Source organism: Bos grunniens, chromosome 18 (assembly GCF_055505025.1).
Source record: "Bos grunniens cultivar Pamir isolate PY7600 chromosome 18, Bosgru_T2T1.0, whole genome shotgun sequence".
NCBI lineage: Eukaryota > Metazoa > Chordata > Mammalia > Artiodactyla > Bovidae > Bos > Bos grunniens.
Window position 1 is genome coordinate 48584854 of NC_141182.1, and position 20997 is coordinate 48605850.

Genomic DNA, 20997 nt, shown 5'->3' on the forward strand with positions numbered 1-20997 from the left:
GGGAGGGTTGTATGGGGTGCCGTCCGTTCCCCTACGGATGAGTCAGAGGCCAAGGGCCGCCTGGGCTGAGCCTGGATGGGCAGACCGGCTGGGCATCGATTGATAATAATGACGAAAGCTCAGAGCACTCAGGGCCCTCCATGTGCCAGCTCGTCAGTCCCGTTGATCGTCTGTTACAGAGCTGGACTGAGGCACCCTGAGGCCAAGGGGCCTGCCCCTGATCACACAGCTAGGGAGTGAGTGAGATGCGAGTGGAACCCAGGCCGGCCCAGCCCCTGCGTGGAACGCTGCCTGGCTGCTTCTCCAGCCCTTGCCTGCTCCCCTGGCCTCTGTATCCTGCCTGACCGTCTGGTCACCCTAGACCTGTGCACCGACTAGGAGCCTCCTGCTGGGAGTGCCCAAGTGTGACCCCAGGAGGCAGGAGGCCTGGGGCTCAGGAGTGGGGTCGGGGGGCAAGAGCTATGGTATCAGCTCAGTGTTCCCAACCTCAGTCAAGGCAACAGTAATACCCATTCTCTGATCAGCTTGTTTGTTTGTTTTTTTTCTTGAATATATTCTTAGTTGCTTAGCATGAGATTGCAGGCTAGTCACACACTTTTTTCCTAATACCCATAAAAACATATCCTTTATTAACTTCCTGCTTTTACCCACTGGGCTCCAAGGACTGCTCTCAGCACTTGACACGTGTTAAGTAACTTGGTGTCCTCACAACCCCACCCCCATCTCACAGATGAGAAAACCGAGGGATCCAGAGGGAATTCACTTGCCCAGGGTCACACAGGTTCAAAATCAGGAGCTGGAATTCACGCCTAGGGAACTTGGCTCCAGAGCCTTGTCCTCTAACCAGCATGCCCTGCTAGACTTTGTTTAAATGGAAAAAGCAAGTCCAGGGGACTTCCCTGGGGGTCTACTGGTCAGGACTCTGTGCTTCCACTGCCGCGGGTTTGGGTTTGACTGCTGGTCGGGGAACTCAGATCCCACAAGCCACATGGCACAGCCCAAAAAACAATCCAGATAAGGCGTGGTTGAGGGTCACAGTCTGGGAGCCCTGCGTCAGCGGCTCTTGACAGGAAGCTCTGTTGTCCTCTCCCCGCCAACCCCCTCGCCAGTTCCTCCTGCCTCAGCCCAGAGGGGTGGTGTCCCCCAGCACCAGGGCCTGGGACACGTGTGGGTGGGCGGGTCCGGCAATCCCTGCCCGCACCGGGTCTCACCATCCTCTGCCCGGTCCACAGCGAGCTGGATTACTACGACTCCCACAACGTCAACACGCGCTGCCAGAAGATCTGTGACCAGTGGGACGCCCTTGGCTCTCTGACCCACAGTCGCAGGGAAGCCCTGGAGGTGAGCGGTGGCGGGGGTTGGGGTGGGTGCCCTCAGAGCTTCCCAGATCCCTGCCCACCATGCACAGCCCCTGCTGGCCCACTGACCTCCCTCCTCTGTCCTTGTCGCACCAGAAAACGGAGAAGCAGCTAGAGACCATCGACCAGCTGCACCTGGAGTACGCCAAGCGGGCGGCCCCCTTCAACAACTGGATGGAGAGCGCCATGGAGGACCTCCAGGACATGTTCATCGTCCACACCATCGAGGAAATCGAGGTCCGCCCCCGGCCCTCCACCCTTTTCAGGGCTCGTGGGCCCTCTGGGGGCCGGGCTGCCCCCTCACCCCTTCTCTTCATGTCCCCCAGGGTCTGATCTCAGCCCACGACCAGTTCAAGTCGACGCTGCCAGATGCCGACAGGGAGCGGGAGGCCATCCTGGCCATCCACAAGGAAGCCCAGCGGATCGCCGAGAGCAACCACATCAAGCTCTCGGGCAGCAACCCCTACACCACTGTCACTCCCCAGATCATCAATTCCAAGTGGGAGAAGGTAGGCGACACCCAACCATCCACCCACTGGCATGCCGAGGAGGGGCTGCCAGGCGAAGGGCTGACCCCTGACTGCCCCTGCCCACATGCCCCCCTCCCCCCCACCAGGTGCAGCAGCTGGTGCCCAAGCGGGACCACGCCCTCCTGGAGGAGCAGAGCAAACAACAGTCCAACGAGCACCTCCGCCGCCAGTTCGCCAGCCAGGCCAATATTGTGGGGCCCTGGATCCAGACGAAGATGGAGGTGAGGGCCAGTCGTCCCAGCCCTGCCACCCCGCCCCCCCGCCACACCCCAAGAATCTCTTGGCAAAATTGAGCAAGAGCCCCCGCTGAATGGGAGGCTGCCCACCCCTGGCAGGAGGTCCGCAGTGCTCTGTGAGGCCAGTGGACTTGGGGGCCTCGTGGGATCGGGAAGGTTATATCGATGGAAATGGCAGTGCCGTCCAGCGCAAGACTGTGCTAGGGGTCAGGGAGAGGCGGTCTCAAGTCGACTCTGCCCTCAGCTGCTGCTCTGGAGTCAGGCACACGTAACCTCTGTTCCTCAGTGTTGTCATCCCTGAAAGGGGACGGGGACTGTTACTTCATTTCCTCAGCGAACAGTTGGGCACCGCCCTGCGCCAGCCCCATCGTGAGCACCGCGGTGTCGCTGTGACCAAGGTGGTCCGAGCTCAGACCCTCATGAGCACACGCATTGCGCCCTGGTGATTCAGCCGCGGGGACGCTTGTAACCATGCCCCTCAATGCCCTTTGGGCTACTGCTGACCAAGTGGCGTCACTGAAACTCACGACCAGTCCGAGAGGTCTGGGCAGGCAGCCCAGGGCATAGTACCAGCCGCCGTGGCGGGGCGAGGCGTGGGGGCGCTCAGGAGCCCGGGTTCTGAAGCGGGCCAGGCCTGGGTTCCCAGCCCGGCTCTGCCTTGTACTGTGATAAGCTGCCCTTTCCTGGCCTCAGTTTCCAGCTCTGCAGAAAGGGCTTGTCCCAGGCTTGGGCTTCATAGGGAGGGAGCTGTGGGGGTGGACCTGTGAAGTGCTGGGGCAGAAACTGATCACTGCTGCTGCGCTGGAGGGCGGGGCTGGGGGGACAGTCGGTGAGCGGCAGGCCTTCTGGGAGAGGACCCCCAGGCTGGAGGCGGCCTCTCCGCTGCCACCACCACCACCACCAGTCCGCGGTGCGGTGGCCAGCGACAGGCCGCCTCCCGGTGGCTGGTGGTGGCCGAGGGCCCGCCAGCCCCAGCCCAGCGCCGCCGTCCTCTGTGCAGGAGATCGGGCGCATCTCTATCGAGATGAATGGGACGCTGGAGGACCAGCTGAGCCACCTGAAGCAGTATGAGCGCAGCATTGTGGACTACAAGCCCAACCTGGACCTGCTCGAGCAGCAGCACCAGCTCATCCAGGAGGCCCTCATCTTCGACAACAAGCACACCAACTATACCATGGAGGTGCGCCCTGCTCGCCCTGCCAGCCCGAGCCAGGCTGCCGCCTTCTTCCGAGTGGTTTTTGCCCTGTAGAAAAGCCGGCTCCCGCTTCCTCTCTCTCCTCTTTCACTCTGACCGCAGAGACTGGATCCCATGTTCATATTTTTTGAAAGGTTGACTTCCTTACCAGTACTCTCCCATCACCACGATAACACACATTTCAGGACAAGCTCCTGGAGAGCCGGGAGGGCAGCGGCACCTGCCCCCTAATACGGCCTCAGCCATTTGATCCTTTGGTCCTTGCTTGAGGGCGTGGGTCCAGCCAGTGTGTGCAGAAGTCCCAGCATAGGGCTGGTTGCTGTCAGACTGGCAGCTTGAAATGATCCCCAGTGATAAGCCCTGAGATCATGCAAATCCGAGGGTGCCACTAAATAAAAGGAATGGAGAGGAGTTTCCCCAGAAAGCTAGATAAGCGTTGCCTGGAACATCTCTGCAGAGTTCCCACGAGGATCCTGGCATGGGTGTCAGGCCCCAGTCCTCTGCTGCCTCGTGACTGGGACGTGCACAGTGGGACGTGAACCAGGGCCCTGGTGGTTGGGCAGAGGCAGGCGTGTGGCTGTGTCCCTGTGTGCACGGGAGTGCGTGGGGCTGGGTTGGCACTGGGAGAGGGTTAGGAGAAACCCAAGTCTGACCCCCCTGAGCTGCAGCTACTGTGGTACCACTGGCCCAGCCCGCACTCACGCCCTGGTTCCTCCCCAGCACATCCGGGTGGGCTGGGAGCAGCTGCTCACCACCATCGCCCGCACCATCAACGAGGTCGAGAACCAGATCCTCACCCGTGACGCCAAGGGCATCAGCCAGGAGCAGATGCAGGAGTTCCGGGCGTCCTTCAACCACTTCGACAAGGTGAGCGGCTCCCTCAGCCCCCGTCTTCCCTCCCTCCCCGCTGTCACCTCCCACCCCGCCCCCTCCGTCTTTACATCTGTCTGTCTGTTCACATCACGGTCCCTGAGTATCAGAGGCCACTCACGGGTTGACAGGGACCCAGCTTCCCTCAGGAGAAGAAAGGGGAACCCCTGGCTCTGTCCCTGGGGCTGTGTCTCCTCACCCACCTGCCAGGGCAACCCTGAACGGACAAGTGCCAGCACCCTGGGGATCCAAGACAGACAGACATCCAGACAGGTGCCAGCACCCCCGGGGATCCAAGACAGACAGACACACAGACAAGTGCCAGCACCCCCAGGGATCCAAGACACACACACTCACTGTTCTTAAAAGTCAGACGTGGTCTGGTAGCCCCGTTAGAGGGGCCCCGAACGCCAGTTCGCCCCAGGCCCTCCCTGCCGGACCTGAGGTGTCGTCCGCCTGCCCTCCGTGGGAAGGATGTACTCCAGGGGTTAGCAGGGCCCTGCATTCCACACAGGAGGGGCAGTCCCCTCTCTCCCACCCCAGATCCTGGAGGCCAGGACAGCTCCCCCGTTCCCTCCCAGGAGTCCTGGGTCTTGAGTCCTGCACCTCTCAGCCCCCGCCCCTGCCCTGGCCCAGAGGAGGCGGGGTGAGGCCTCTGACCACCCTCCAGGCCCCCACCCCGGCCATCACTGTGTCCTCGTCACCTCTAACTCTGTGTTTCCCTTCCCCCCGTGTGTCCCCCTCCCCTGCCCTCTGCATGTGACCCCGGCCCCCGGCCCCGCCTCTGCCGGCCTGGTCTCCACACCGCCCACCCCTCGTGCACACCTGCCTCCGGATGCCGCCGGCAGGACCACGGCGGGGCGCTGGGGCCGGAGGAGTTCAAGGCCTGCCTCATCAGCCTGGGCTACGACGTGGAGAACGACCGGCAGGTACGCGCCCCCGGGGCCCCAGCGGACCGTGGCATTAACTGCTCTTCTCTCTCTCTCTCCTTCTCTCTGTCTCCCTTCCCTCGGCCACCCCACCCCTCGCCATCGTGTACCATCTCACCGGCTCTCTTGCCTCCTCCTCCCTGCCCTGTGTCTCTCCGGACGCCTGCCCCCTTACCTGGTCTCTCGGGGCCGCCTCTGTCTACCCTGCTCCCGCCACTGTCCTGTCTCCCCGCTGTGCGCACGGGGCGGCCCCTCTTGCCTACTCTGGGCCTGGCCTCCTCTGCTGTCCCTGGGTCCTGGAGCAGAAGCAGACAGGCAGCATGGACTCCGATGACTTCAGGGCTCTGCTTATCTCCACAGGATACAGCCTGGTATGCCGCCTCTGCCTGCCCTGCTGCTCGGCCTTCCCGCCCCACCCCTGCCCCCCTCTCACCCTCCTCACCGCCTCCAGAGTCTCCGTGTCCTCGGGGACCCTCCTCCACCAGAGCAGCGCAGCCTGGCTTCCCTCCTCCTCCTCCTCCGCTGCCTCTGCTGGGTGGGGTCCCTCCGACGACGCCCCCGCCCCCCAGAGCCTCCCACCTCCTGCCCTGGAAATCTCCGGAGAGAGGAGGCCAGGCCTCCCACGCTCCCCGCTTCTCTTTCTCTCTCTTTCTCTCTTTTCTTCCTCGCCCTCCAGAGCTAACTTGTGAGCCAGGGCTGAGGAGCAGTAGGCCTGTTTGATCCTCACCCCAACTCCCCACTTCCCAGGATCATGGGAGGGGCGGAGCGAAGGGCGCATGGGGCGGCGGGCCCTGGGGGAGCCGGGACCCTCAGAGGCCTGCTGATGGCACCGGTCCCGTGTGCTGGGGCTAGGCCCTGCTCTCCCGGCCCCACGTTCTAGCCACTGGGCCAGGCCCGGCCTGCCCTGCGCTACTCAAGAGCCACCTGTCCCCCGCCCACCCCCCCTCGCAGGGCGATGCCGAGTTCAACCGCATCATGAGCGTAGTGGACCCCAACCACAGCGGCCTCGTGACCTTCCAAGCCTTCATCGACTTCATGTCGAGGGAGACCACCGACACAGACACGGCCGACCAGGTCATCGCCTCCTTCAAGGTCCTGGCTGGGGACAAGGTGAGCCAGACACCCAGCAGGCAGGCACTCGGGGGCCGGGTGGGCCAGCATACATGCCAGGGGCGGGTGGGGGTGACCCAGATTCCTGCCCTGCTGCCCCCCAGAACTTCATCACAGCTGAGGAGCTGCGGAGAGAGCTGCCGCCCGACCAGGCCGAGTACTGCATCGCCCGCATGGCGCCCTACCAGGGCCCTGACGCCGTGCCCGGCGCCCTCGACTATAAGTCCTTCTCCACAGCCCTGTACGGAGAGAGCGACCTGTGAGGCCCCGCTCGGAGAACCCCCGACCAAACGCCCCCCTCCTCACAGCCTCCCGGAGGGGCTGGGGGAGCCCTTCCATCCCACCTCCCCACCACGAGGGCCCCCGGCCCGCTCCTCTGACTCTGTATCTATGCAAAGCACTCTCTGTCGGTCTTGCTGGGGGGGCGGGTGGGCAGGGAGGGGCTGGGGCAGGCTCTCTCCTCTCTCTCTGTGGTCGGCCGCAAGGCTCTCCCTCCCCCTGGATGGGGGCCGGGAGGCTTACCGGGGTCAGCGCTTCTGGTCTGGTAAATATATATGATGTATTGTTTCGTTTGGGGTTTTTTTTTTTTTTCTAACTTTGTGGAGGGAACAGTGGATCCTCACAGCAAAACAGGCCCCCTCCAAGCCCTAGAAACGGCACCCCCACCCCTTCTCCCCCGAGGTCCCTTCACGGCCTCCCACATCCAGGCCAAAGCCCGACGTGCCTTGTCCAGGAACCGCCGAGCCTGCGATGGGCCCCGCAGAGGGTGCCCGGGCCGCCCGGCAGGAAAGAGGACCTGCCTGCTCCGTCTCCCCTCCCCTCCAACTTGGTGTTGCCAGGACGTGAGGGGCTTCAGCTCAGTCTCCTCCTCTTCTGCGATAGGAGTGGGGCCAGGCAGAGCAGCCTCCGGCCCTCACCCCCAGACACCCCCCTCTTTGCTTTGTCTGGACCTGTGTATCTCTTCAGATTTTCTAAGGACCACCCCCCTTCCCCAAACCACCCCCCTTCCCGACACACACACACACACACAAATTTACAAAAAAACAAAAGCTATTAAAAAAAAAACCTTTCAGAAAATTCCTATTTACTTTATTAACTTACGGATTTATTATATAAATATATATTCACCTAGCAACATATCTTCGCCGCCTCTTGCTCTCATAATGAAGACATAGCTGATTGGCTCCCCTCCCCCAGCCCCTCCCCGATTCTCTCTGATGTCTGCCGTCGGGCATGGGTCTCTGGGGACGCTCCTGAGGTGGAGGGTGGGCTGCTGCCCTAGCTGCCTGTTAGTGGATGGTTTTGCTCTCCCTTCCCTAACCACCACCCTCCGCCTTATTTTTTTGAGTTTATTCTTGATTTTTTTTTTTTCCCCCGGTTTCTGGATAAACCTCCCTTCTGGGAACAAGATAATAAAACATGTAATATTTTTAAGAAGGATTCCTACAGCGTCCTGTTTTTCTATCCCTGTTCTCCACTTCTTTGGAGAGTGATGACGGAGCACCCCTTCCCAGAGCGAAGTGGGGGCTTGGGCGTGCCCTAGTCCTTGTTCCCGTGAGTGTGTGAGCATAGGGGTGCCTCTGGGGACCCACTCTGGGCCAGCCACTGTTCTCAGCGTGTAATGTGGGCAGACTCATGCAGCCCGCACAGGGCAGGCGCCATGACCCTGCCCGAGGACAAAACAGAGGTGCAGGGACTTGCCCAGTGTCACCCAGCCAGTGAGGGGTGGGGCCTGAAATCCGCTCCAGGCAGGCTGGCGCCCAAGGCCGCGCTTGCCCACTGTCAGAGCAGCTGTTCCCTCCCCGCGGTCCAGGCTGGGATGGGGGAGAGGCAGGGCTCCAGGGGCTGAGATCTAGGAGAAGGTGGCCACCTGCATCCACTGGGCGAGAGGAGACAGCAGAGATGAGGCTAGGGGGCTCCCGGCACTCCCCCACCCACGCCCTGCATTCCAGGCTCACCTGTCTGTGGGTCAGGCAGACGACCCCCTCGCCCCCATCCAGGTGCTGGCTGCAGTGGCCTGTGCAGAGAGGGGTGAGGTGAGGGCCCACCTCCCTGGTCCCGCAGCCGCGGAGACCACCTCCTTTTGCCCCATCGGCGCCGGGGAGGGCACTCACGGAAGACGCAGATGAGCTGGGCCATGCAGGACACGAAGCGCTCAAAGTCCACACGCAGGCGGCTGTCACGGTATCGGCTCGTGAGAGCCTGGGTCAGCTGGTTGTTCAGGTGGAAGCCTGGGGGAGGCCACCTCTGAGGCCCAGCTGCCCCCTGAGCCCACTCCGGGTCGCACCACCCCCTCTGACTACCCAGGGAATGCAGGCACACTTCAGGGGGCCTGGTCCCATCTCTGCAGTCCCGGTTCTGCCTCATCCCAGCTTTGAGGCTCTGGGGCAACTCCCTTCATTTCTCTGGGCCTGTCATGGGAACTAGGTCAGCCCTGACCCCATGAGCGTGTGAAGGTGTTAGATGTCGAGAGCTTAGGACAGTATCCGCCAGCACATTGTTAACTATGTCAGTGTCGTTATCCCTTTAAACTCTGAGAATTTCTGCTAATAGACACTGGAGAATACCTCCGTGCAGCAAAGCATTTTTGCCAGTCCCATATGGAGTCAATATCTTGACACTCCACATCAGGTGCCATTTCTGGAGTTTAGAAATATCTCTGGGGTTCTACCCTGGTGGGCCAGTGGTTAAGACTCCTGCTCTCCCACTGCACGGGGCATGGGTTCAATCTCCGGTCCCTGGTCAGGGACCTAGGATCCCGCATGCCATGAGGCATGGCCAAAAATAAAGCAAAAATATATATGTGTGTGTGTGTGTGTGTGTGTATTTAAGGCTTCTTTGACAAGGAATTTCAAGAGAGGCCTTTAAAAGCTGGTACTTGTGAACCCCCTTACTAAGGTTGCTGGGCCCTAGTGACCATGACCTCCTGGTTACCCCTCCCCAGGGCCCTCATTGTCCCGAGGCACCTGGTGGCCCACACAGGCTATGCCTAATCTCCTGCTCCCCTCACCCACCCACGCCCACTTGACCTAGGGCTTTGTTTTGCTGCCTTCACCACTTGATGGTCCCTCCGCCCAGAACACCATGTCCTACTCTGGTACACACCTCCTCCAGGAAGTCCTCTCAGATATTCAGCCCCACCCCCACAAGCAGCATCAAGCTCCCCGTCTGGGCTCCCACAGCTCCCTGCGCCTCCACGTCCCTGCCCTGACCATACCCCTTCCCAGCTGTCACTGGCATTAGTGACTGTCACTGGCATTAGTGGCTCTGGGAATAAGCAGGGGAGAGGTCTGGAAAAGGTGCCTGGTCACCACAGAATCCCCAGCATCAGCCAGCACAGGGCCTGGAGCAGGGCGGGATTCGGGAGTGTTCCTGGAGCAGTGGACAGGATAAGGTCAGAGCAGGTTCTGCCAGGCCCCCCAGCGCAGAGCTGCCAGGGTCTTCCTGCCATGGCTTCCTGCTGGCCACTCCCTGGCATTCCCTCCACTACACGCAGCCTTCCGCTTGCCTGCCAGCTCCAGCCTCACACACACCCTGATCCTGGACTTGTCTCTCCCTCCTCCGGCTGATAAGTACTAAAGAGCTGTCCTCCCGAGGCTCTCCTGTCTTCCCCCACCAATCTCCTCTCTGACCACCTCTTCCTCCCTACTTGGCCCCAGCCATACCATCCCCCCCAACCCCTCCTCAGTCCTCCTCTCCATCATTGAGCCCAGTCGTTCACTCCTCTGTCTTCACACTGGCCTCCATAGCGCCTTTTCACTGCCTTTCCCTCTGTCTGGACGGCTCTTCCTCAGCGTCCCCGAGGCTCACTCCCCGTCCTTCGGATCTCTGCTCAACCATCACTTCAGCGAGGCCTTCCCTGCCCGCCCTGTCTCAACCCACACCCCGCTCGCTGCATGTCCCAGCACCCTGGCCTGCTTCCTTTTCCACCACAGAACTCCTCACCAGCGGACATTCTGCTTGGTGTATCTGCACCACCAGAATGTCAGCCTTATGAGAGCACTGTTTTCTGCCTAGACTGACACCAACCCCCTACCGAGGGATACTGAATGAATAGCACAGCCTTCCATCTTCCCCTCCTGTCTACCTGGGGCTCTTTCTCAGGCTCACATCTCCCCATCTTCTCTGACTCCATCTCCCCTTCTGTCTTCTTGTTCAGTTGCTCAGTCACGTCTGACTGACTGCGACCCCATGGACTGCAGCACGCCAGGCTTTCCTGTCCTTCACCATCTCCTGGAGCTTGCTCAAACTCATGTCCATCGAGTCAGTGATACCATCCAACCATCTCATCTTCTGTCGTCCCCTTCTCCTCCTGCCCTCAATCTTTTCCAGCATCAGGGTCTTTTCTAATGAGTCGGCTCTTGAGTTCCTTTCTTTTCTTGTATCTCCCTGGACGTTTGACCCCGCCCTTCTGCCTCTCAGACTCTGGGTCACATCCCCCCAGCCTCCCATCCCTCCATGTTGCATCCTTCCTTTTGCTATGGCCGATGAGCCCTGGGGTGGGGGGTGAGGTCTGGCAGTTCTGTGTCTGACCCCAGCCTCCACTCCTTCCATGCAAGGTGAGATGGAGGGCAAATTGCACTCGCACACCTTTTCTAACTGTGTGGCCCTGGAAAAGTGTGGGTCTCTGACTCTGTGCCGTGGCTAGGGATTTGTGCTCCCACGCAAATAGAAGGGGATTGTTCTATGTCTCCTGCAAGAACTCGGGAAGGCTCCAGTGAGAGCCTTCATTTAGGTGACCTGGCCTGAGTGAACAGAAGCTTAGTTCCCAGCATTAAGCCCTGTGGGCGCCATTCCACAGGCTCCTTCCTGCCACCCTCTGTATGAGCCATTTTGCAGAGAGGAAAACAGAGGCTCCAGGAGGTGGACTCAAGAGCCCAGGGCCACCCAAGGAGTCCAGGACATTCTACTCTGAGGCCTTGTGGGCTGGGGACTCTCAGACACCAGTTCCCAAGGCCTCCCCTTCCTCTCGGGGAAGGCCCCACTCCCACAGCGCCCTCCTCCCCCCACACAGAGGAGTCCCCCCCTTCGGACCTCTTTTAGGGTCACCCAGTTCCTACACAAACTAAGGTGTGGGCTTTGTGGGTGCGGGGGAGGGGTGTGGGGGAGGTAGGGGAGCAGATCCATCCCCAGGAGCCCCCAGGACCTCTGTCCATACCCGCCGCATTCAGCGCCAGCCTCAGCTCATAGGAGTTCATGGTTCCAGAGGCGTCCTCGTCGAACTTATCGAATGTGGCCTGGGCAGGGAGGTCTGGGTCAGTCCCATCCCCAGGTCCCAGAGCACCCACAAGAAGGCTGAAAGCGGGCCTGAGTTCCCACCCGCCTCCCTTTCTTCCTGGCTTTTCCATGCCAGCAGCTGAACCACTTTGGGTCTCTGTTGCCCACTCTGTAACGTGGGAATACCAGTACCAGCGGTAATAGAGGGGTTGTGGGGACAAGGTGAGACTCTATCCACAAAGGGCTCGTGAACAGTAGCTTGTCACTTGTGTGTGTGAAGGCCTGCGACCGTTTTCTCCTCACAGAGGTCCAGAGCAGCAGGAATGACAGCCTCCCAGCCATACACCAGCAAAGGCCCGCTCAGGTCACACAGCCAGCAAGGGGCTGAGCTGGGAGCTGGGGTTCCAGCCCAGGATCAGAGTTTGCTCTTGACCCTTGAGCTATTTTAGTGCCCCCTAAAGGGACAAAGTGGCGCTAGTGGTAAGGAACCTGCCTGCCAATGCAGGAGACAGACGCGGTTCGATCCCTGGGTCGGGAAGATCCCCTGGAGGAGGGCATGGCAACCCACTCCAGTATTCTTGCCTGGAGAATCCCATGGACACAGGAGCCTGGCGGGCTATTGTCCATAGGGTCACAAAGACTCAGACACGACTGAAGCGACTTGGCACACACATGCAAAGGGGCAACTAGGGTGGTAGGGGCAGGGGCATCCTGGAGGTTGGTGTGGTGCTGGCCGGTTCCCCCTTCTCCCCTGGGATCCCGCTAGCCCACAGCGCACCTAGGTCTATTAGTAAAGGTTCCTGGCCCTCCAGGAGGAGGTGCCCTGCCCAGTGCCCCACCTTACCTGCCACTCCAGGAGGTGGCCCCAGAGCTGCTGGAAGTGGTACAAGTCCAGGCTTCCCCCATGCTGGGGAGGGAGCATCTGGTTAGGGTCAGTGTCTCCAGAAGGGGAGCCGAGGCCATTCCCCCTCCCTGGGCACTGCCCCCATCGTATACCCCAAAACATTGCAGCAGCTGCTCACAGGTCCTGAGCCCGATTTCTCTGGGGGTCTGGGCATGAGCCCTGGCTACAGGGAAAACAAAAAGATAGCACTTCCCACATCCTGGTCATCATGGTAAGTGCTCAGGATTATTGTTATCTCTGAAAGTCCTGCAACTGATGGAAACTAGCAGAGCTGGGATTTGAACCCAGGCAAGGCGGTCTGAGTCAGTGCTTAGGGCAGCGACACTCCCTGCTTCTCCCTTAGAGGAACGGAGGCTTATGAGTGGCCATGGCCTTGGCCACAGGTCCCATCACAGGATCCACAGTTCTGGCCACAGGGGAGGTGCTGGCAAGCTGAAGCCAGGGTTCCCGTGGCCTTTCTCCCAGCAGCATCGTGGCTGGACACACATGGGGGTTCTGGGGATCCACTCTTGGTCCCCAACTCACCAGGCTCCAGGGCGATGCTTAACAAGATCTGGAGCTGAGGGGCGCCAAGTTCTTCCTCCTGGCGAGGACAGAGATGGTTGTGAGGCTGCACTCAGGTAGTCATTCAACAAATAGCCCAGGGCAGGGGGGCCCAGACAGCATGCCGGGAGGTGCTGGGACATGGCAGAGCCTGAGAGAGCCCCGGGCCTGGCAGAGCTCCTGGTCCATGGAGGGAGAGAGACGTGTCCACAGAGAGGTCAGGGTTGCAGTGGGGAAGCCCTGGGCTGCTGGAACTCTCACAGGGCAAGTGGCTGGCCAGCCTGGGGAAAGAAAAGGCCTCTGCCTGGCAGGGGTTGTGAAGGGAGAGAAAGCAGTCCAGGATACAGATGGAGCAAAGGCCCTGTGGCAGGGAAGAGCTGTGAGGGTTTTGGCAAAAGAAGTTCATGATATTTAAGCACAGAGAGACTGGGAAACTAAAGTAAAATGAGATGTTATATGACGAGGGAGGGAAGAGGAGGGAATCCACTTAGCCCTGCCCCACCTCCTCACCTCTCCTGCCAGCTCCTGAAAAAGCTGCTGCAACTCCAGCTCCAGGGGAATGTAGGGGACCTGTGGGGTTGGGTAGTTTACTTCTGGCCAAGAAGTTCCACGCCGTCCCCTTCCCCCGCCTCTCCCGCCCACATACACACACCATAGCGCCCCTTTCCCAGAGCCGCGCCTCACCATAAGGGCGTGCAGGTCGGCGCTGATCACGTCATCTACCTCCCTGCAAATTACAGACGGGAGATGGGGGAGGGGGCTCTCACCCCGCGGCTGAGGATATGGAGCACTCGGGGTCTCAGCTGAGACTCAGGTGGGGTTTAGGTGGGATCCTGGGGGCCGGGGCTGACGCAGGCTGGGCTGGGGATCCCGGGGGGCGGGGCTGGGGATCCCGGGGGCGGGGCTAGGGATCCCGGGGGCGCGGCTGGGGATCCCGGGGGCGGGGCTGGGTGTCCAGCTCACACGGCAGTGTGGCGGCGCTCAGAGAACACGCGCAGCGTAAAGTCGGCCTCATCGCCGGCACGGGCGGCGCTGGGCACCACCAGGTAGTGGCCCGGGCGCAGGCGGCAGCGGCGGCTCACGTCGCGGCGGGCGCAGAATGGTGAGCGGTCGGCGCGCAGCAGGCCGGACAAATGCGCGCGACTCCTCGGGGAGTCCCACAGGCCCAGTAGCTGGGGGGGATAAGGCAGCGTGACCACCACCGTCCAAGTTCACCCCATCCGACCTCCGACCCACTGCACCCTCCACACCGCCCTGGACAAACCCACTGGTCACCGATCACCCCAAGTGCGCCTCAGGCCCCCAGGTTGTAGGAGCCGCTGGGGCTGGTTCAGGGATGGATGGAATCTGGGGGTCCTTTCTGATACCCACCTCCTCTGGGATCTGCAAGAAGGAAGAGCCAGGGGAGTCAGGGCCAAGGGGCGGAGCCCTTCCCTGCTGCCTCCACATCCCTGCCTCTTTTCTTCCCACCCCACCCCTTCTAAAGGCCCTGCCCCTTAGTTCCTGACCTAGCCCCTCCTGCCCACCCCCTCCCGTCTGTGCCCTCAAGTGCCTTCTCTGCTCCTGGGTCCACTCCCAACTCCTCAGCCTTTTCTCCAGCCCTTTCTCTGACTCCTTTCCCTCTGCCCTCTGCCCCTCAGTCTCTCTCTGCGCACTCCCTAGCCCTTCAGCCTCTCCTTGAATCTCTGACGTCCTCAACTGTCTCCTGACCCTGACCCTTGGCCCCCATCCACTACCCCTTCGGCCTCCCCAGCCCCTCTCCACCCCCTCGGATCCCGCCTTGGCCTCCTGTACCTCCATGCCTCTGTGTCTTCCCCTCGCCCCCCACTGCCTCTGCTCAGCCCGGGGTCCCACCTGGAACACGTGGAAGCCCACGGTCAGGTATCTGAGGCCCTGGGCCCTCAGGCGCCGCTGGTTGCGCTGGATGAGTGACAGGAGAACAGTGCATTTGGGGGTGCGAGCACCCCGTGCGGGGCCCCGTGCCCCTGCTGCCCCCCAGCACCCCAAGGACCCATCCTCTTCCTCATCCTCTTCATCAGGCTCCAGCAGCGTCAGCCGGAACTGGGGGTTAGTCCAGAAGGTTTCTAGGAAAGGACAAAGAGACAGGGTTACCCAGCCTGCCACAGCCCCACCCCTCCTTGCCTTTGGGGCCCCCTTCAGGCCTCACCGGCACCAGGCTGGCTCCCGCCAGAGTTGAAGCCGCGCACCCAGCGGCCTTGGAAGGTGTGGATGTGCCAGCCGCCTCCAGCCGGGCTGGGGCCTAGCACCTCGGGGCTCAGCGAGCAGATCTGGATGGTGTCGAAGTGGCGGAAGAAGTCCAGCAGCTCCATCCTGGACGGTGGCTGGTGGTCAGACCCTGCCCGGGCCCTCACCTCCCCAGGGCCCTAGTCCCCCAAATTATCCCATGACCCCCTCAATCACAAAGCCCCCTGAATTCCTTAAATGTTGCCAGTTACACATCAGTCCCCCAAATTAGACCCCTCCAGCTCCCCTAGTGCATGCTGTGCAAAATCACTTCAGTGGTGTCCTGCTCTTTGTGATCCTGTGGACAGCAGCCTGCCAGACCCCTTTGTTCATGGGATTCTCCAGCAAGAATACAGGAGTGGGTTGCCATGCCCTCTACCAGAGGATCTTCCCGACCCAGGGATTGAACCCAGGTTTCTTATCTCCTGCATCAGCGGGTGGGTTCTTTACCACTAGCGCCACCGGCTCCCCTAGATTTCTCCCCAAATATTGAGACCTCAGACTCTCTATTACTAACAAGCATCCTTCAGCCCCTCAATTTGCCAATTTCAAGAAATGCCCCCGATGTCACCAACTCTCCCTCAATTGTGCTAAATATCTCTTCAACCTGTTGAAGATTACTATGCTTCCCAATTCCCCTAATATTACTGCTAATTCTTCAGCTCCCCAAAATAGAACCCAGCTTCCCAAATTACCACGGATATGGTCAGTTTCTCTGCCACTTAGGACTTATCCCCATGAACTTCTCCCGTGTCCCTTCAAGTGGGGCTTGCCCCCTCCCTGACCCCAGTAGCCTGGCACCCCTTGCCCAGGCAGACCTGGGACCCTGCCCCACTCACCAGAACTCACCATCCTCCTTTTTCACCAGCAAGGCATCTCGCCACTCTGTAGGGAGTGCATCCCAGCGTGGGCAGCTGGAGAGACTGAGGTGTAAGGGGTGGGCGGGGGGGAGCCGAGCCACCCACCCACCCCAGATCCATCCCACCTGTCGCTCCAGGCCCCATTCCACTCCACTCGGCCCCATGGATTCCGCAGCCGCAGCAGCCGCACCCTGGTGAAGCCCAGTGACACCTAAGGAGGCATCGTCAGTGGGGAGTTTGGTGCCCAGACACACCTTGCCAGCCCACCCTGGGGATTCCTCACCTTGTGTGTGCCCGTGACTGAATATGCGTGTCCCTTCACCAGCCCGTCTTCTGTCCGGTACTCACCCCGATCACTCTGGGCAGAGGACAGGGGACAGTGAACCACAGTGGGGGACAGGAGGGTGGCTGCTCCTCTCTGCACTGCCACCTCCTGTCACCAAGACAGGAGTCACCCAGAGCACCTAACTCCGAGAGGGTCTGGGAGTTGGGGAGGGAAGGCAAGAGAAGGGAGAGAGAGAGGCAGATGGAGACAAGAGACTAAAATAGACGAGAGAGACAGAGAAATGGGAACAAAGAAAGATACAGAACAAAAACAGAAAGAAAAATACAGAACAGAGAGGAAAAGAGGCAGAGAAATGCACAAGACAACCAATAACTGAGCAGAGGATTAAGCAAATGAATGAGTTAGACTGGCTCAGTGTATGAGTATGGGATCAGGTCACAGATGGACATATGACCCAAACTGAGCCCATGAAAAGCAATCACAGAACATTCGTGGAACTTCTAAGAGGTACTTTTTTTCACCCTCCTCCCACCTGAGTATGGGCTTCCAGGTGGTGCAGTAGTAAAGAATCTGCCTGCCAATGCAGGAGACCCCAGAGACTCGGGTTAGACCCCTGAGTCATCCCCTGGAGTAGGAACTGGCAACCTGATCCAGTATTCTTGGCTGGAAAATTCCATGGACAGAGCCTGGCAGGCTACAGTCCGTGGGTGTCGCAAAGAGTCAGATATGACCGTGCAACTAAGCACATACCACCTGAGCAGTAGGAGGAACCTGCCTCTGTGGGGGTCACTTTTGTGCCCTTGAGAGAAAAGTTTGCAAGTGACTCTAACCCAGAAGCAGGAATTAAAAAAAAAAAAAAAAAAAACACATTCACAACATCCACTAAGCACCTGGATCCAGCTGTGGCTGAAGCTTAACTTGTTCTGAGAGCAAACAGATGTCCTTTTGACTGGCTCGTGTTATATTTGTGGGAGAGAATAAGCCAACAGTGAAAGCAGAGAGGAGAAGGACACAGGACACTGCCTCCTTCTAGTCATGACTGTGCTCAGATCCTGGTGTGGGGGCGGTCGTCATGGGAGTCTGACTCTCTCACCAGGGCAGTGGCCCCCACGAGGGACTCCTTGGCCAGGGCATGGCGCAGGATGGAGAAGAGGCCCGGAGGGTTTGGAGTGTCCTTCTTCAGGTAAAGCACCTCACCTACGCCCCCTGTGAAGTCCACAAAAGCCTCATTCATGTGGCCACCTCGCATCACCTCATAGGAGCCGTGGAGCCTGTGGGAGCAGGTCTGGGGTCAGACATCTGAGTCATGATGAGTATCTCGGGCAACCCCTGGGATGTGCGGGGTGGGGTGGGGCCCAGGCTGTGAGGTCCCAGTCTGAGGTCCCGGGGACTATGCCCGAAATTGGCAGACTCTTGAAAAAGGCACATCCTAGAAGCCCTGGAAAATCAGGCCGGTGGCTCCTAGGGCCACCAGGACTGCATGATTTGGGGCTCATAGAGTTCTGTCAGAATTCTGGACTTCCTGGGGGCTGTGTCTGATATTTTGAGTCTGTGGGAGATTTCTGCTTTGAGGGTGATCCCTGTGGGCCTTGTCAGGGATTTCAGAGCCGCAGAATGGGGAAAAGCAAAGACCTGAGGGTCCCGGGGATTACACCTGATATTTTGGAGGTATCTTGGGTTTCTCGATGGATCAGGAGAGACTGAGATTACAGGTTCTTCAAGGGTGACACCGGGGCCTGACATATGATATTTCAGGCTCCTTCAGAATTACGAGTGTTTGCTGCTGCTGCTGCTAAGTCACTTCAGTCGTGTCTGACTCTGTGCGACCCCAGAGACGGCAGCCCACCAGGCTCCCCCGTCCCTGGGATTCTCCAGGCAAGAACACTGGAGTGGGTTGCCATTTCCTTCTCCAATGCATGAAAGTGAAAAGTGAAAGTGAAGTCGCTCAGTCGTGTCCAACCCTCAGCGACCCCATGGACTGCAGCCTTCCAGGCTCCTCCGTCCATGGGATTTTCCAGGCAAGAATACTGGAGTGGGGTGCCATTGCCTTCTCCAATTACGAGTGTTTAGTGGGTATCTAAGAATATTTTGTGTAAAATATGGATGGAGGGAAGTGTTCATGATTTGGAAGTCATTAGGTGATGGTGTAACATGAGGGTCCTTGGTTTGAGATCTTTGGCGAAGTGTCTTGGGGATCCCAGAAGTCAGGGGGCTCCAGGGGTCCCCTGTGGCCTGAGGGCTGCTGGCTAGGACTTGAGGTTGCTGCTGGGGGCGTCAGGGTCCTTACTTAGCATAGGCCTTTTCCAGGAGCGGAGCCCAGAACTCGTTCCGCTGATCAGAGCACACGAACATCAGCTTCCCCTTGCACACAGGCAGCCTGTCGTCCACCACGACGTCCACCCAGTGGCCAAACTGCCAGAGCTGGTGGGGGGATGGGCAGGGCCGGGGCTCAACTTCCCTCCTCCAACCCTGCTGGGCTCCCAGCCCCTGCCCCCTGACCCGGCTGTACCAGTCCAGGAATTCCAGCCCCAAGGGGACAGCGTGAGCTATGAAATCCATGTCACCCTGGGGGAAAATGAGGCATGAACAAAGGAACCGAGCTTTACCTGGAAGTGGAAGACACCTGCGTAGCCATGTTGGAAGCCCTGTCCCGGGGGGACCACTCGGGACAGGAGTCGGGGGTACAGAGTGAGGGAGGCAGCGGCCGCAAGAAACCAGCAGTTACCTGGGAGGAAAGGCTGGGATTAAGGGAGTGGGGAAAGAAGGCACAAGGGGGAGAGGCTGAGAGGGGGATGGAGGGGGAATGGTGGCGTGGGGTGGGGCAGGGAGGCTGAGGCGGGCCGGCTGCAGTGTCCCACTGTGACTTGCGGGATCTGGGGGCTCAACATGGGTTCAGAGGTCTCACCCAGTCTCCCCTGACACACGTCTGTTCTACTCATGTCCTCACAGATGAACTGGGGCTCAGTGCAAAACTCCTGTGGGTGATGAGGGATTCCAGGCCTCAGCCAGGAAGGGGAGGGAAGGAGAAGCCAGGAGGTGAGATTCCTGGGTCCCCTCCTGCCCTCACAGCTCTGGAGTAATGAGCACCTCCAGCCCCATGAGAGGCTTGTAAAGCCTGGGGCAGGCGTTTGGCTTCCCTGGGCCTTCCCTGGGCCTCCCCTGACACAGGATGGCTGACTGTGCTCTGAGGTGGTCCCAGAGTGACACTTCCTCCCTCAGACCAGGAGCCCAGTCCTCAGCCCCTCCTCCCTCAGACCAGGAACCCAGCTCACAACCTTCCTCAGACCAGGAGCCCAGCTCCCAACTCCCTCCTCCCTCAGACCAGAGGCCCAGCTCCCAACCTCCTTCCTCAGACCAGAGGCCCAGCTCACAACCTCTTCCCTCAGACCAGAGGCCCAGCTCCCAACTCCCTCCTTCCTCAGACCAGGAACCCAGTCCTCAGCCCCCTCCTCCCTCAGACCAGGAGCCCAAACCCCATCCACACATTACGTGGGGCCTCTTCCATTCCACCCCTTTGGCCTTCTCCGAGTGGGGCCCCAGCTGGTCGTAGCCAAGGGCATCAGGGCCAGCAGGGAAGTAGGGGTCTTGGAACAGGATCCCCTCATCCAGGCAGGCTGCTCGGATTGCTTTGTAGTTCTGGCCCCGAAAGAGCTTTGGGCCCTTGGTTTCAGGCCCTGTCTCCTCGTTAACCAACTGGATGGTGACTCTCCTGCTGCCACACGCCATCCGGACACTGTGGGCTCACAGGCTGGCGTTGGGCCCTTTAACCTCCTGAGTCATGGGGGCGGGGCCTCCCCTCTATCTGAATGCAGATGGGGGTCTTTAAGCAGTGAAGAACCTTCCCTCATTAATACTAATTGAGGGTTTGGGGTTCCAGGGAGCAAGGACGCCTCTTCAGTGGTTTCTGCCTCAAGGCGTGGGCCCTTCAGGTGTGGCCAGGGTAGCAGCTTAATGGGCTTGGCCAGCAGTCGGTTTGGAAGGTGGGCAGAGCTGAGAAAGGACCAGATGCCATTGTGGGAGTGCCTAGAAGGAGGTCAGTGTAGAGGGCGTGTCTCTGCCAGCTTGTCCCTGCGTGCCTCCCTCTGTGGGAGGGAGGAAGGCAGGTTTGGGGAGGGAGACGTCTTTACCTCTGTGTCTCTCTGTCTCTCCATCTGACAGTTTCTCTCTCTACCTGCCATCATAACTCTCTTTTCTATTTTGGCCTCCATGTCTCTTTCTGTCCATCTTTCTTGGCTCATTTTGTCTTTTCTCCATTTTTTATTTATCTGTATCTGTGTCTCTATATCTCCTGCTACCTCCGTTTCTCTCTTTGCACCTCTTCCTGATTCTCTTTCTCTCTCTGTATCTATCTATCTTGTGCATGCCCCACTGTCTGTCCCTCGCCATTTTCCCCCTGTCACCTAAAGGGACTTTGAGCCCTCAGGACTCCTGTCTCTCCCCTCCTCTACAAGGCAGACCTCAACTTGGTTGCCCCAGGTTGACCGTGGAGGGGCTGCTCTGCACCTACTTGTCCTAGATGGGGAGCCAGGCCCACCAGTGGCCATGACACCCCATCCTGCCCATCTGTGGCTCAGGGCTCAGTGGAGCAGTGTTTTCCCAAAAGGATGATGGAGCTTGGTGGAATGGCTGGAAGAAGGACTTTGGTTCTTGTCTTCTTTGAAGAAAGAATTCAGTGAAGAGACCAAGAATAATGAAAAAGATAAAAGTGTTTATTA

At 59.5% G+C, this 20997-nt stretch overlaps 2 protein-coding genes across 5 annotated transcripts in view; one reads left to right on the forward strand and one right to left on the reverse strand.

Moving 5' to 3' along the window:
- Window positions 1-7668, forward strand: part of ACTN4 (actinin alpha 4) — a 73824-nt gene extending 66156 nt beyond the window's left edge. For 2 of the 4 annotated variants that reach the window (XM_086352353.1, XM_086352355.1), the window contains exons 13-22: window positions 1233-1341; window positions 1455-1595; window positions 1685-1867; window positions 1975-2109; window positions 3125-3304; window positions 4040-4186; window positions 5038-5118; window positions 5424-5489; window positions 6070-6228; window positions 6333-7668. In XM_086352353.1, coding sequence (XP_086208479.1) covers window positions 1233-1341; window positions 1455-1595; window positions 1685-1867; window positions 1975-2109; window positions 3125-3304; window positions 4040-4186; window positions 5038-5118; window positions 5424-5489; window positions 6070-6228; window positions 6333-6491 — 1360 coding nt within the window. In that variant the 3' untranslated portion in view covers window positions 6492-7668. The remainder of the gene's footprint in view (window positions 1-1232; window positions 1342-1454; window positions 1596-1684; window positions 1868-1974; window positions 2110-3124; window positions 3305-4039; window positions 4187-5037; window positions 5119-5423; window positions 5490-6069; window positions 6229-6332) is intronic. The other 2 variants (XM_086352356.1, XM_086352357.1) reach the window with 1 other exon arrangement.
- CAPN12 (calpain 12) lies at window positions 6671-20008 on the reverse strand. The gene is made up of 21 exons (XM_086352358.1): window positions 19772-20008; window positions 19188-19257; window positions 18889-19007; window positions 18570-18703; window positions 17376-17553; window positions 16280-16354; window positions 16122-16207; window positions 15976-16050; window positions 15060-15223; window positions 14747-14976; window positions 14264-14275; window positions 13856-14064; window positions 13577-13619; window positions 13403-13462; window positions 12875-12932; window positions 12442-12512; window positions 12290-12352; window positions 11387-11465; window positions 8343-8459; window positions 8187-8245; window positions 6671-8107 (listed from the first exon to the last, which is right to left on the reverse strand). Exons 1-21 carry the CDS (start codon window positions 20006-20008, stop codon window positions 8081-8083), a joined length of 2166 nt encoding a protein of 721 aa, XP_086208484.1. The 3' UTR covers window positions 6671-8080.
- Window positions 20009-20997: the final 989 nt, after the last annotated feature.